The 15,368-nt window shown below is 40.0% G+C and overlaps 1 protein-coding gene across 1 annotated transcript in view; it reads right to left on the bottom strand.

The window, feature by feature from the left end:
* Positions 1-12,850, bottom strand: part of Tex11 (testis expressed 11) — a 225,849-nt gene extending 212,999 nt beyond the window's left edge. Inside the window, exons 1-3 of the mRNA XM_042694880.1 lie at positions 12,842-12,850; positions 3,531-3,734; positions 1,825-1,882 (exon numbers count right to left, since the gene is read on the bottom strand). Of these exons, the coding sequence (XP_042550814.1) occupies positions 1,825-1,882; positions 3,531-3,734; positions 12,842-12,850 (271 nt within the window). The remainder of the gene's footprint in view (positions 1-1,824; positions 1,883-3,530; positions 3,735-12,841) is intronic.
* Positions 12,851-15,368: the final 2,518 nt, after the last annotated feature.

The raw sequence follows: 15,368 nt of genomic DNA, 5'->3' as shown, positions 1-15,368 counted from the left end.
TTGAAGCTAGCCTGGGAAGACATATCTGAGAGACTTGTCTCCAATTAATCAGCAAAAATCTGAAAGTAGAGGCATAGTTCAGGTGGTAAAGTACCAGCTGTGAGCAGAAGCTTAAGGCCCTGAGATCCATCCTCAGTACCAGCACACACACAAAAATAGAACCCAATGAAAGCTGTTTTTCAATAGGAGGATGGGGGAGTGAGGAAAGAGAACTAGGGTAGGGGAGTGGTATCAGAGGGAAGAGGTGGGGCTAACAAAGAGGAGGAAAGTGGATGAACACACAGAAATAGCTGTGGAGTTGGGGGAAGGAGGCAAAAGTGATAGAGTGAGAGTAATTGTAATGTATTATAAACCTGTATGGAAATGTAATAGTGAAAATAGCGAAATCTCCCTCCTGCATAACTAATGACACCAATTTTTTAATATATTTTTTAAAAACTTTAATAGCTTATACAACCTCTCTTATAGGCTTTGCCCTTAGCCAATTTTTTAAAAAAAAGAAAATGTTAAAAATAAAAGAAGAAAATATCATAGTATAGGGATAGGGTTTAGCTTAGTGTTACCTAAGCATGCAGAAAGCCCTGGGGTTCCATCCTCATTTCAAAACAAAACGGAAGAAGAGAGAAGAAAGGAGGGCATTTTGGCCTTTGATTTTTTTTGCCAGTCCTTCAGGTTGAATTCCAGAGTTCAGGCCCAGCCTGGGTGCTATCCCAGAGCTTTTGTGTACAAAACTAGTACTCTACTACTTGAGACACAGCTACACTTGCAGCTTTTTGCTGATTAATTGGGGAAAAGGGTCTCACTGCCTTTCCTGCCCAGGAGCCTTCTGAGTAGGTAGGACTAGAGGCATGAGACTCAGAACCCTAGCGGGGCTTTTGATTTTTGTTTTGTTTTGGCCACTGGAGGTGGAACCCAGAACAAGGGCCTTCCACACACAGCCTTAAAAATACTAGGCAAATGCTCTGCCACAGAGCTGCAACCTTAACCCAGACTTGTAGTTTTAAAATGATAAATCTTAACAAAACATTGATTTAAACCTTTAAAATCATAAATTTGCAACCACCTTGGTTATATTTCATTATTATGTGAATGTAGCACAGAATCAATCTATACTCCCAAACACAAAAAACAAAAAAAAATGCATAAACTCTCCCATATCTGGCATAGTTGAGAAACTTGATGTTCTGGTCAAATAAATTACTTTATTAAATGTTATCATAAGCACTATACAGACATTATTAATTTTCAAAATACATATTTAACCCCAAAACTACAAAGACACAGCAAAACATATTTAAAACAAAAACTATACAAGGTATAATGTATTTTTCACTGATAAAGGTACTTCAAAGTTTTGTAGCAAATTAATAGTTGGTAAATTTCTGTACATAATTTGCATGTACAGAAATATCACAATGAAACCCCTTTCTATAATATGCTAGTGAAAAACAAATATAAACCTACTTAATTTAAATTGATGGAAAAATTGTATATATATTTTATTTTTAAATTATCCTTATAAGGTTGTGCAAAGAGGTTTCAACATGTTCATTTATGACCTGATTAGTGTCTCCCCTTCCATCACTCTCTTCCTTGATGGAAAAAAATCATGAACTTTTAATGCAGATTTATATATTCCTATTTATGCATAATTAATTGTTTTTCTACACTAGCTCAAAAATGTTCCCAGTCTATCATTTTCGGTACATAGAAGAGAACATATGGAGCTATAGGGACAAAAATCAGCACCAAAAATGTATATAGAAGATCTTAAATAAGCAGCAATAGTTTGACATTTTTTTACTACCAAGCAAAGCCAGATACCTTTAAAGTCCATAAGATGAAAGTTGGGTTCACCCATCTTTAAATCTCTTGCTCCAGTCTACGGAATAAAAAAATATGTTAGCCAGATGCCAGCGGCTCTTGCCTTATAATCCTAACTACTCAGGAGACTGAGATCTGAGAAAAGCAGTTCAAAGCCAGACCAGACAGGCTAGTCTGTGAAATTCATCACACATACAAAAAAAAGCCGGTACCAAAACAAAGCCAGAATCAGGCCAGGCACTGGTGGCTTACGCTTGTAATCATTGCTACTCAGGAGGCTGAGATCTGAGGATGACGGTTCAAAGCCATCCTGGGCAAGAACAATCCCTGAGATTCTTATCTTCAATTAATCATAGAAAAAGCCGAAAGTAACAATAAAAATAATAAATAATAATTAAAAATAATTTAAAAAAAGAAAAAGCCGAAAGTGTAACTACAGCTCAAGTAGCGTTGTAGCTCAAATGGTAGACCGCTAGCCTTGAGCAAGAAGGAGCTCAGGGAAAAAGCCTAGGCACAGACTTCATGCCTCAGGACCGGCAAAAAAAAAAAAAAAAGCCAGAAGCAGAGCTGTGGCTCACAAGATAGAGCATTAGCTTTGAGAGGAGGGGGGGAAAGGTTAATGGACACCACCCAAGCCCTGAGTTCAAGCTCTAGTACTGGCACATACACACCAAAAAAAAAAAAAAAAAAAGGAAAAAAAGAATATTCTGTCCTTTATGCTATTTCTCAATAATTTTTTTTTCGTCAGTTGTGGGGCTTGAAATCAGGGCCTGGGCACTGTCCTTGGGCTTTTTGTATGAATGCTAGGGCTCTACCACGCAAGCCACAACTCCACTTCCAGCTTCTTTTATTGGAAGTAAGAGTCTGGTGGCTTTTTTTGCCTGGGCTGGATTTGAACTGCAATCCTCAGATCTCAGTCCCCTAGGTGGCTAGAGTTACAGGCGTGAGCCACCGGAACCCAGCCTATGATAATTTGTCTAATCTGAAGGTTAGAGTGCAGATAAGAAACGGGATTTGGAAAAGGAAAAGGCGGAGGGAATTCATAAAGGGGCATGGGAGTTTCCATTCCAACTTTTTCCGCACCCTGCTGTCATCGCGAGAACAAAGATTGCGCGCTACCCTGTGATTGGTGCTACTTGGCACTCACTGTGTCCTCCCCGTTGCCTCAAAACCTCCAAGTATCCAATCGTTCATCAAGTTCTTCCCTCCCACCACTGCCCCTCCTCCCATTATTGTGGTTCATCTCTTCGTGGCTCCTAACCGCCACTAACGGTCTCCTTACGTGGCATCCACAAAAGGAGGGAGTTCACGTCTAAAGTACAATAACTACTCTCTCCTGCTTTCACTGGCACAGAAACACTCTTCATACTCCTGCAATGTCACGAAAAGAAAAGGAAAAAAAACCACTTTTGCCCTTTCTTCCTTCACCAGGAGACTCAGCCTACAGCAGCTAAAGAGTTTAAAGTCACAGTGGCTAAAGTTTGAAGTCACTGCTGTTAGCCTAAAAGGCCACACTGGAAATGCTGCTTGCATTAGTAGAGCACCTGCGTAGTACACTCGAGGCCCAGGATTCCAACGCCCGCTCTTCCTCCCCCACCCCAGAAAATAAAACAATGTAAAAGAAAGAAGGAAGAAATAACCACATAAACCAAACCCATGTCTAAAACCACCTCTCACTCTGCTCTTCTTGCCCATTAATTACTCACTCCAGCTGTGACTGTCCACCGACGGTCGACCAACTGTCCGACCTGCTGAAGACTGCGCAAGACCTGGTGCGCAGCTCTGCCAGACTCTCGAAAAGCTCCGCCCCCTGTCACGTCATCAAGGCCCTGCCTACTTTCTTTCCTGGGTATGGTGGAGCCTAAGCATTGACATTCACTAGGAGTAAACAAGTCTGATGTAGAAACATACTGAAATTAATTGCGCAAAGAATGAGCCTGGCCACGGTTATCGGAAAGAGAAGAGCATACATTATTTTTTTTTAATGGGGAGATCAACTAGACAATGCTACCCAATGTTACTAAAAGGTGAAAAGTTTGCCAATTCAGTCTCTGAAATAACTACCAAAAAGCAGGTAGACCCTAGCCAAACAACCACGAAACCCTTGAGTTCAAACTCCAGTACAAAAAAAAAAAAAAAAAATTCCAGAAGTATAAAGCATCAGAAGTTGAAGAGATTGAACAACTCTAGCTCCTAGGCATGTTTCTACTGCTCTGCCCTTGTCAAATATGAAGAAATAACTCTCCTGGACTGTCCTAGACCCATGTCAAGTTCATATGTCTGACTCATCTTCAAATAGTTTTACATATTAGAGGGGGGAATATGTCAGTAAACATTTGATTCCACCCAATCTGTGCACAGTATGTGCAACTATCTCCTCCCAAAATGTCCTCTGAGAAACAACGTCTCCAATTTTGAAGATTAATACAGTATTAACACAATAACAAAAAAGTTGGTTGGGGATAAACCAGGCACCAGTGGCTCAATCCTGTAATCCTAGTAGGCTGAAATCTGAGGACGGTGGTTCGAAGCCAGCGCAGGCAGAAAAGTCCCCGTAAGACTTTTTTTTGTCGGTCATGGAGCTTGAACTCTGGGACTGGGCACTGTCCCTCAGCTCTTCAGCATAAGTCTAGTGCTCTACCACTTGAGCTACAGCGCTACTTCCGGTTTTCGGATGGTTAATTGGAGATAAGAGTCTCAGGGAGTTTCCTGCCCAAGTGTCTTTGAACTGCGATCCTCAGATCTCAGCCTCCTGAATAGCTAGGATTACAGGCATGAGCTACCGGCACCAGGCCCTGTTAGACTGTTAGCTCCAATAAACTACTCCAAAAAGCCGTAAGTGGGGCTGTGGCTGAAGTGCCAGAGTTTTAGCCTTGAGCACAAATAATTCCAGGACAGTGCCCAAGCCTCAGGACCAGACCAAAAAAAAAAAAAAAAAGTTGTGGATGTAGCTCATTTGTAGAGCTTTTGTCTATTACATGCCAGTGTGTTGAGTTCTAATCCTCACCCACTGCAAAAGAAAAGAACCTCTTTAGAGAGGTTTCTCCCATCATAAGCTGTGCTTTTTAGTTTGTTTTTGCTCCTGCACCTGTTTAAATGTAGGTCTTCCTGCTTGCTCTACCACTATATCCACATGTCTAAACCAACTTTCAGCTATTTATTTTGGAGAGTGAGTGTCTAGGACTTTTCTACTCTAGCGGCTTATAATCCACAATCCTCAGATCTCAGCCTCCTAAATAGGATCAGAGGCATGAACCATCAGCACCCAGCTCATTGTATGCTGTAATTTGATGCCCTATGCAACTTAGTCAGACAAGATGTGGAGCTAGAAGGATGATCAAGAACAGACTATGAATCCCTTCTGAGAACATTCAGGTTCCCTCATGACCCTGAAAGTTTGAGAATCAGTCATTGTCTATCATAGAAAGTATTCGGTCTCTAAAAATAATTTATTTTCTCTTTTCAAATTTTTCTATCTCCAGATCACATAATAAATACAATGAGGAAAAAAGAAAAAAAATCACTTACCTACTTTCAGTTGTAACCTGAAAATATTAGAAGGGAAATTCCACAGATAAGTAATTAGTAAATTTTAAATAAGAGTGTGTAATTTGTAAAAGAAGAGATTGCATTCTTAATGAATCTCAAGTAAAAGGAAAAAAGTGTGACAGTATCAGTTATGGTACTCTCTTATTTTATTTGGTTTGTATATATCTTTGAGAGGAAAATTCTCTGGTAAGATTTTTTACTCATTTGGGATTTTCTCTGTTTAAAATGCTTTTTGACTAAATTGTATATTTAACATGTCTGTTAAATGATTAAGTGAATAAATTATTAAGCATTAAAAAATAAGCATGTGTATCTTGCCCATGTAATTGTAACTCCTCTGTACAGTATTTTCACAACAAAAACAAAAAACAAAAAAGAATAAGCCTGTGTGTGTGTGTGCGTGCATGCGTGCAGACACAGTACTAGGGATTGAACTCAGGCACTGGGCACTGCCCCTTAGCTCTTCTCACTCAAGGCTACTGCTAAAGCACTTGAGCCACAGCTTTTTGCTGGTTAATTGGAGATAAGAGTCTCATGAACTTTCCTGCCCCAACTGACTTTGAACTTCAGTCTTCAGATCTCAGCCTCCTGAGTAGCTAGAATTACAGGCATGAGCCACTAGCTCTTCGCCTTAAATAATCTTAGTTTATAACAATTATCATAGTCAACCCATTTTATTGTTATTGTTGTTAGTTTCTTACCATGAATAATTTATAAATTAAACTTAATTATAGGTGTATATAGAGATGTGTGTGTGTGTGTGTGTGTGTGTGTGTGTGTATACATGGAGCATACACACAGTGCTCATTCATAGTTTCAATCCTGTCACTGGAGGTATTGAAATATATCTCCCAAGGCAAGGGGGAGTATTATACTGCTATTAACTCCTATCCCTTTGCATCCTGCAATTTGGTAGGTCTTTATAATCCTAGTTTGCCAAATTGGGCAATACAGTGGAAAAAGGAAGTAGAATATTCCAGAGTTGAGTAAATCCCAGGGCACTACATGTTGTGTGGCTGTGCTACTTCTTAGCATCTTAGAACTACAACTTGCTCATTTGTCAAATGGAGATTAAAGTAGTTCTAGGCTTCTGTCTCAACGGACAATTTACATAAAGCATCTAGAACAGTGGGTGGCGGGCATACAGTTACTACTTAATAGATTCCTTCCTACCAGTGCCAATGGTTCACACTTCTTTTTTTTGGGGGGGGGGGGTCGGTCGTGGGGCTTGAACTCTGGGCCTGGGCTCTGTCCGTCAGCTCTTCAGCTCAAGGCGAGTACTCTACCGCTTGAGCCACAGCACCACTTCTGGTTTTCTAGTGGTTTATTGGAGATAAGAGTCTCACATGGACTTCCTGCCCAGGCTGGCTTTGAACTGTGATCCTCAGATATCAGCTTCCTGAGTAGCTAGGATTACAGGCGTGAGCCCCAGCGCCCAGCTTAGTTCACACTTCTACTCTAGAAGCTGACATCTGAGGATCGTGGTTCAAAGCCAGCTGGAGAAGACATATCTAAGAGACTCATATCTCCAATTAACCAGCAAAAAGCTGAAAGTGAAGACATAACTAAAGAAGTACAGTACCAGCTAGAAATGAAAAAGCTGAGTTCGAATGTGAGGTCCACAGTTCAAGGCTCAAAGTTCAAGCCTGGGTACTAGCATGTGCTCACACATACCCTCCCCCCCGACCCCCTTCACAAATGTGTGTTCTTATTATCATTTTCTATTTCCTAGTTGGCCAACTGAAGTCTTCTTCATACCATCTTCCCACCTAGGTCCCTGGCTCAACAACAGCTTTTTTTGTTCATGACTGAACAGATGAACAAACCTGGCAATTATTAGCTTGGTTCTTAGGCCTACAGCAACCCTTTCACTGGCATCTTAAAGCTCTGAATGATGTACAATGTCTGCAATGGAATTAATATTACAGTATCCAACATTAGATAAGATACATAGGATCTCATGACTCCATTAATACTGATTGCAAGTAGGAATGCAAAGTCAGAGCGACTGAGCTGCTGACACCCCATTGGACCAGAGAAAACTAGAAAATATAGATTGAAGGCCTGATGTTCTGTGAGTAGCTCCACACTGTGGATCACAGTTTAAAGCCAGCTGGGGAAGACAAACCTGAAAAACTTTTTCTCTCCAAGTAACCAGCAAGATGCAGGAGCTATTGCTCTCAGTGGTAGATCACTAGCCCTGAGCAAATAAACCTAAGGGACAGCATCTGGGCCCTGAGTTCAAGCTCCAGCACCAGAAAAAAAGCAGGTGTATTCTGAGGCTATAAAATAATTAGTAAAATGTCATTGGATGACATGTTACATTCTGAGGATAATTTCCCTTAACCTGACACAAGCCATAAATTGTCTGTCCTATCCTTTTACAAACTGTTATTGAAATGGTGAAATAGTACAAAAAGTGAATGAACACCTTGGATTCTGATGAGAACCTATTAAGATTATCATTAGTAGAACAGATTAAAAGAGAATAAGCAACGAAGAGTTCATGTCAGTTACACTCTGTTTAAAGAAGAAAGACTTTTCAGAACAAACCTACAGTTATAGTTAGGAAAATTCTAGAAACAAAGTATTAATGGTGGAAAGGAGGAGGTGATGAGGGATGACTATGATCCAAGTATATTATACATGATAGATATGTATGAAAGTATCATAATGAAACCCATTAAAACTGTTAAAGGGAAGAAGAAGGGAGGAAGCTAAGAAAGAGTACTGTAGATAGGATGAACTTAATCAAACTACACTACACACACACACACACACACACACACACACACACAACAAAATCCCTTAGTAAACCTGACAATGCTAATAATTTTTATATTATTACTAGAGTAAAGAAGAGAAATTTGTTCCACCAGACACCAAAACTGCTGTAATAAAAACCTATATCTTTATTTCATTCACCAAAATAAATTCTAAATTAATCAAAATTTAAATAATACCAAACTGGAAGTAGTGGTGCATGCCTGTAATCCAACACTCAGGAGGCAGAGGCAGGAAAACTGGGAGTTGAAGGATAGCTTGGCTATAAAGCAAGATCTGTGTAAAATAAAAGGAGCTAACATCTCTAACATAAAACAGAGTTTTAAAATAAAAATAAAAAGACAAATGGCCTAGTTTTTTTTTTTTTAATGATCAAAGGACGCAGACAATTCACACAGGAAGAAATATAGCCAATAAACATATGAAATGGTCTTCAACCTCATATGGTCAAAATAGATTTTTTGCATGCATAAAAATAGAACAATGAACCTATTGAAATTGTTTTAAGAAGGGAGTTTAAGGGGTAAGGGAGAATTACATGGGGGTTGAGATTGAAATATGTTGCATAGAAATACATGTATGGAAATGTCACGATGAAATCACCCATTTTGTATAACTAATGGATGCTAAAATAATAAATAAATATATGGTTGAAAGCAGAAAAAGGTATTCTATCTCACCAGCAATCATAAAAATGCAAATTAAAGCAAAGTAGATTTTTTTCATCTATCAGATTGGCAAAGCTTAAAAGATTAACAAAACCTCAGATTTGGCAAGATATACAAAACAGGAACTCTTGTGTACTGTTGGTAGGAGTACAAATTATTGTAACTGGAAGAAAGGCAGTTTGGCAATATATATCAAAATCCTCTTTTCTTTTTCCACTGCTGGGGATAGAACCCAAGACCCCACACATGCCAGACAAGCACTCTACCACTGAACTAGAACCTAGAGGCTGTAAATCTGCCTTAAATGTAGCCTTTTAGTCCTGTGGATTTGGCATACAGATCTGCTGCTATTCTGTAGACCAATCTGGAAGGGGACTTCTCGGGCTGCTGCGAGAACCCTCTCCAGGACCAATCTTTAACTCCTGAAATTTATCTCTACAGTCTCATAGATGCAACTGACCCAATTTTAAGTGCAGGTTGAAAAAAGGTCCACATAAGCCATTGAAGCTGTGTTGCTCTGATTCTAGTATTTCTATGATTTTAATTGACTATATCAATTATCAGTCTACAGTTGCATTAGGCAATTACCTCTAATGAGGTGAAATAGTCTTAGTTGTAGTAACCAGAGTCATACATGGCTCAGGACAGTACTTTTGGTGACAGGCCCATGTGACAAGTGCATAATGTACACCTTTCATTTAATTCTCAATACTCTGAGGCAGGTACTTTTCTCCCATTTTACAAATGAAGAAAGGGGTGATAAAAGGGAAGAATCCTCACATATACAGCTTTGTCCCTACCTGAGTAATAGAATTCCTTAAAAACCACTGTGCTGATAATAGCAAAAAAAAAATTCAAACAGATTAGATTGCCTCAGTGGACAAGGAACCATATCCAGTGGGACTGTTAAGAATCTAAGCTTTTACCAAAGCATGCTGATGCAAATCTGTAATCCTAGTTATTTGAGAGGTGGAGATCAGGGGAATTGAGGTTCAAGGCCAGTCTGGGGCAAAACAGAAAGAAAATTTAAAAATTTCACCTCATTGGGCACAATGGAACACTTGTTACCTCAAACTACTAGGAAGCCAAAATTGTTGGGTGTGGTGATATACCCTGTCATCCAAGCTATACAAAGAACCATAATCAGGATGATCATTGTTCAGGCCAGTCAAGGTATAAATTTAGGTCTTTTTTCAAAACTAACCAACCCAAAAAGGAGTGCTTCAAATGTTATGGTACTTGCTTAGCAAGTATAAGGCTCTGAATTCAAATCCTAGAACTGCCAAAAAATAAAAAGAACCTACTCTCTTTGTAATTTTTATATTTATTTTATTTATTTATTTATTTTTCCAGTTGTGGGGCCTGAACTCTGGGTCTGGGAGCTGTCCCTCAGCTCTTCAGCTCAAGGCTAGCACTTTACCACTTGAGCCACAGCGCCACTTCTGGCTTTTTCTGCTTATGAGGTGCTGAGGAATCAAACCCAGGGCCTCATGCATGCAAGGCAAGCACTGTACCACTGAGCCACCTTCCCAGCCCTCTTTGTAATTTTTAATTGCTAGCTTCTCAAAAACTGGTACAAATGCAACATCTGTCAGTATGTTGGGGTTTTCCAAAGATATGTATCAAGTAAGGGTGTGGTGGTGCATGCCTGTCCAAAATACTGAAAGGGCTGAGAACATGGTTTGTGGTAGAGCCCTTGACAAGCAAGGGGCTCTGAGTTCAATCTCCAGTACCAAGGTGTGTGTGGAGGGGGGGGAAACATGTGCAGCATAATGAGGTATAAGAGAGAATTTAAAGGTCAGAGTGTTGCTAGCTTGTTAGCATATGTAATTATTGGAAGGTAATGGGGAAATTTTCACATGAAAAGAAATGTTAAGCCAGGGACTGGTGGCTCACCCCTGTAATTATAGCTACTCAGGATGAGTAGCTGAGATCTGAAGACTGTAGTTCAAAATCACCCAGGCAAGAATGTCTGTGAGACCTGTATCTCCGATTAACCACCAGAAAACTGGAAGTAGAGCTGTGGATCAAAGTGGTAGAGCACTAGCCTCGAGCAGAAAAACTAAGGGATAGAGCCCAGGCACTGAGTTCAAGCCCTATGACCAACAAAAGAGAAAAAGAGAGAGACAGAGACCAAGAGACAGAGAGACAGAGACAGAGACAGAGGGATGTCAGTCCAGCAAGACGCAATGGTTACATGCTAGGACAAAGTTCATTCTTAGTAACCAGTCTGCATTCCAACAACTGAGATTTGTGATGTGTGTGTGTGTCTATGTGTGTGTGTGTGTCCTACATGTGCTTGTGCCAGTACCAGGCTTGAATTTAGGACCTTGTACTGTCCCTTAGCTTTTCACTTGACAGCACTCTACCACTTGAACTCCACTTTCAGCTTTTTGCTGGTTATTTGGAGATTTAAAAAACAAAAACAAAACTTCACTTGGAGTTTTCTCCCAGTTTGAATTCAAACCTTCATCCTCAGATCTTCGATTCCTGAGTTGTTAGGAACATAGGCATGAGTCTCAGTGTCCAATCAACAATTAAGATCTTTTCATTATCCTATGTGAGCTACAAAGTTTCCAGAATCTTTAAATAAAGATACTCATTTTTATTTTATTTGTTATTTTAAGTAATCAATCTACTACAATTTTTTATTTGTTTGGTTGGCTTTTTGCCAGTCCTCAGACTTGAACTCAGGACCTAGGTGCTGTTACTTAGCTTTTTCACTCAAGGATGGCAATGTAACACTTGAGCCTCAGCTCCACATCTGGCTTTTAGCTGGTTAATTGAAGCTTAGAGTTCCGTGGACTTCACTGCATCAGGCTGGCTCCAAATCTCAATCTTCAGATCTCAACATCCTGAGCAGCTAGGATTACAGGCAAGCGTCTCTGGCACCTGGATAACAATCTATAGTCATAAGGGAAAAAGTTTACCAAGAATAAAAACAAAATTTTAAGGACTGGGAAGGTGGCTCAGTGGTAGAGTGCTTGCCTTGCATGCCTGAGGCCCTGGGTTCGATTCCTCAGCACCACATAAGCAAAAAGAAAAAAGCCGGGAGTGGCACTGTGGCTCAAGTGGTAGAGCATTAGCCTTGAGCTGAAGAGCTGAGGGACAGTGTCCAGGCCCAGAGTTCAGGCCCCATGACCGGACCCCCAAAAAAATTTTTTAAAGCATATTTGGATAAAAAGATCTGGAAGAAAAATTACCAAAACAATGTCTTCTTTAAGTAGTGGGACTTTGGAGAAGTCTTACTATTTTCTTTCACAGTGTTGGGGATCAGACACAGCCCTCCTGCATTGTGAGCAAGCACTCTATCCCTAAGCTACAACCCAAACCTACTTTTCCATTAAATTTCCTACAATAGACGTATATTTTATCACTAGTTGGGGAATAGAAAAACTAATGTGCATAAAAGGAAAAAGTCTACAGAAAGACAAAGTCTTTATCTGATGGGCATATATTTTCCTTAATAAAATAAGAGGCAAAATCAACAACCGAGAGTAGGAGGAAATGAGTTGAAGAATATGAATGAGGTAAGAAAGCACTGTTTCAGAGACAGGGGAATTGAGAGAAAAGTAGAATTTTCAGTGAAAGGCCTTGCCAACATTAACCCTCATTAAACTGTTGTCTCCAACAATCATGAATGGCACAAGGACGATTATGAATGTGTGGATCCCTTGATATGGGAGGAATCTCTGGAGAATTCACTAGGAAATTGGAGGTATTAGCAAGTAGTGATATGATAATAAATTCAAGAATTTAGATGAGTAAGAGAGCAAGCAAAGATTGGAGGAGGCTGATGAAAAGAAAAAGAGTGATGTCAGTGAATTAGAGGCTTCATGAGGTCAGAGAATTGTTGGAATAGTCACTGAAGCAAGTGATCTGGGAAAGCCTGGCAAATTGTATATAGAGAACTTGTCTGAATTTGTGATTTTTGAACCCAACATTCTGGAAATATCTAGGAATGAGGAATTTTTTAAAATCAAATCATAGAACCACTCCCTGCTTGCATAATTTACCATTGTCATTCTTGCGTGCCCCTTCCTTGCTTCCTTTCTTTCTTTCATTCATTCTTTCTTTTTATTCCTTTAGTGGGGTTTGAACTCAGGGCCTCACTCTCTTGCTTGTTTTTTTTTTGTTCAAGGCTAGTGTGTTACCACTTAAGCCATACCTGTACTTTTGACTATTTGCTGATTAGCTGAATATTAGAGACTCTCACCTTTGTCTGCACAAAGTGGCTGTGAATTTATATTCCTAGGTCTTTGCCTCCTGAATAGCTAGGGTTATAGTCATCCGCCCATCATTTCTTTTTGAGGTTTTAAAATTTAACTGTTAACATAAAAAACTGTACATATCAATGGTATAATATGTGATATTTCAATATATAGGCTTAATGTATGTATTTATCTTACATATTTATTATTTCATATATATTATCTTTAGGTAGTTTACAAAGGACTTGCCATTCAACAGAGCAAGTTATAACAATGTGTCTTGATCAATTTTACCCTTTTCAAAATTCTCACCCATCTCCCAACTTACTCCTTTCTTCATTTTTCTTAATTCTGAAGGATATACTTGAATTCTTACTGCATCTCCCCCTCACCCGCCTTCTTCTCTTCATCTCTCCCCTCCCTCTAGCCCCACCCCACTTTTCTTTAAGTACACATTCCGTTTTAATTTAGTGAACTTTGTTTTTACCTTTCTAAGGAATTAAGCTGTTTGAGTTCTCCCCTAAATCTACCATGTATCTGTTACTACATTTGTATACACTTGTAGATTATCTGAAGTGTTTACTAATATAAATTACTTCTTTATGTAAATATATTCAACATTCTTCTACATTTAAAAATGTATAGTAATATCACATTATCATTTTTATGTATTATAAACCATTTTTTACTTTCCCCCTACTGATTTGTATTTTGGTCTGAGACTGGGACTTGAACTCAGTAACTGATGCTTTTGCTCCCTACTGATTCTTTTTTTTTTTTGCCAGTCCTGGGGCTTGAACTCATGGCCGGGGCACTGTCCCTGAGCTTCTTAAGGCTACCACTCTACCACTTGAGCTACAGCACCACTTCTGGACTTTTCTGTTTATTTGGTACTGAGGAATTGAACCCAGGGTTTCATGCATGCTAGACAAGCACTCTACCACTAAGCCACATTCCCAACCCTTCTCTACTGATTCTTTGTAAAATAATAAAGGGTTGGGCTGGGAAGGTGGCTCAGTGGTAGAGTGCTTGCCTTGCATGTCTGAGGCCCTGGGTTTGATCCCTCAGCACCACATAAGCAAAAAGAAAAAGCTGGAAGTGGCGCTGTGGTTCGAGTGGTAGAGCGCTAGCCGTGAGCTAAAGAGCTGAGGGACAGTGCCCAGACCCAGAGTTCAGGCCCCATGACCGGACCCCCCAAAAAAGAAAAAATAATAATAATAAAGGGTTGTAAAATATAGTCACCTTACTATACTAAAGAATACTAGAACTTAATCTTTTACCCCACTGTAATTTGGTACCTACAATGCAATCTCTGTCTCCCTTCCTCACACACACACACACACACACACACACACACACACACACACACACACACACACACACACTTTTTGTCATTCAGTTGCAGACTCTGGAAGAAAAGGACTTCACAAGTCTCACTGGAAGCCTGACTCTGGAGGCTGAAATCATAGCCATTTTGGAAGTTGAAATCAGGAGGATCACAGTTACAGATGAGCCCAGGGAGAAAAGTCTATAAGATTTCTTCTCAATGGACAAAGCTTGACCTGTTATCCCTGCTACAATAGGAAGTATAAATAGGAGGTTGGTGGTATAGGCAAGGGACCAGGCAGGACGTGAGACCCTATCTCAAAAGTAACCAGCACAAGCTAGGCACTGGTAACTTATGCTCATAAACCTAGTTACTCAGAGGAGTCTGGCATCTGGACGATTCAGGTTCAAAGCTAGCTCAGGCAGAAAATTCCATGAAATTTCATCTCCAAAATAACCAGCAAAAATCAGAGCTGAAAGAATGGCTTAAGTGGAATAGTCACAAGTCACAGGGAGAAGTGTCCAACATTTCTGGCCCTAAGAGATGCAAATCAAAAAAAAAAAAACATTGAGATTCCACCTCACCCCAGTTAGAATGGTCATTATGAAGAAAACAAGTAATAGTAGATGCTGGCAGGGATGCTACTACACTGCTGGTGGGAATGCAAATTAGTTCATCCACTCTGGAAAGCAGTATGGAGGTTTTGTTTTTGTTTTTTTTTTTTTTGGGTCCGGTCATGGGGCCTGAACTCTGGGCCTGGGCGCTGTCCCTCAGCTCTTCAGCTCAAGGCTAGCGCTCTACCACTTGAGCCACAGTGCCACTTCCGGCTTTTTTCTTTTTGCTTATGTGGTGCTGAGGAATCGAACCCAGGGCCTCGAGCATGCAAGGCAAGCGCTCTACCACTGAGCCACCTTCCCAGCCCCTGGAGGTTTCTTAAAAGACTAAACATAGAGCTCCCCTATGATCCAGAAATCCCACTCCTGAGCATTTACCCAAATGATCACA

This window comes from Dipodomys spectabilis, unplaced genomic scaffold (assembly GCF_019054845.1).
Source record: "Dipodomys spectabilis isolate Male_0828 unplaced genomic scaffold, ASM1905484v1 ptg000176l, whole genome shotgun sequence".
NCBI lineage: Eukaryota > Metazoa > Chordata > Mammalia > Rodentia > Heteromyidae > Dipodomys > Dipodomys spectabilis.
This window is presented reverse-complemented; position numbering and strand designations above follow the sequence as displayed.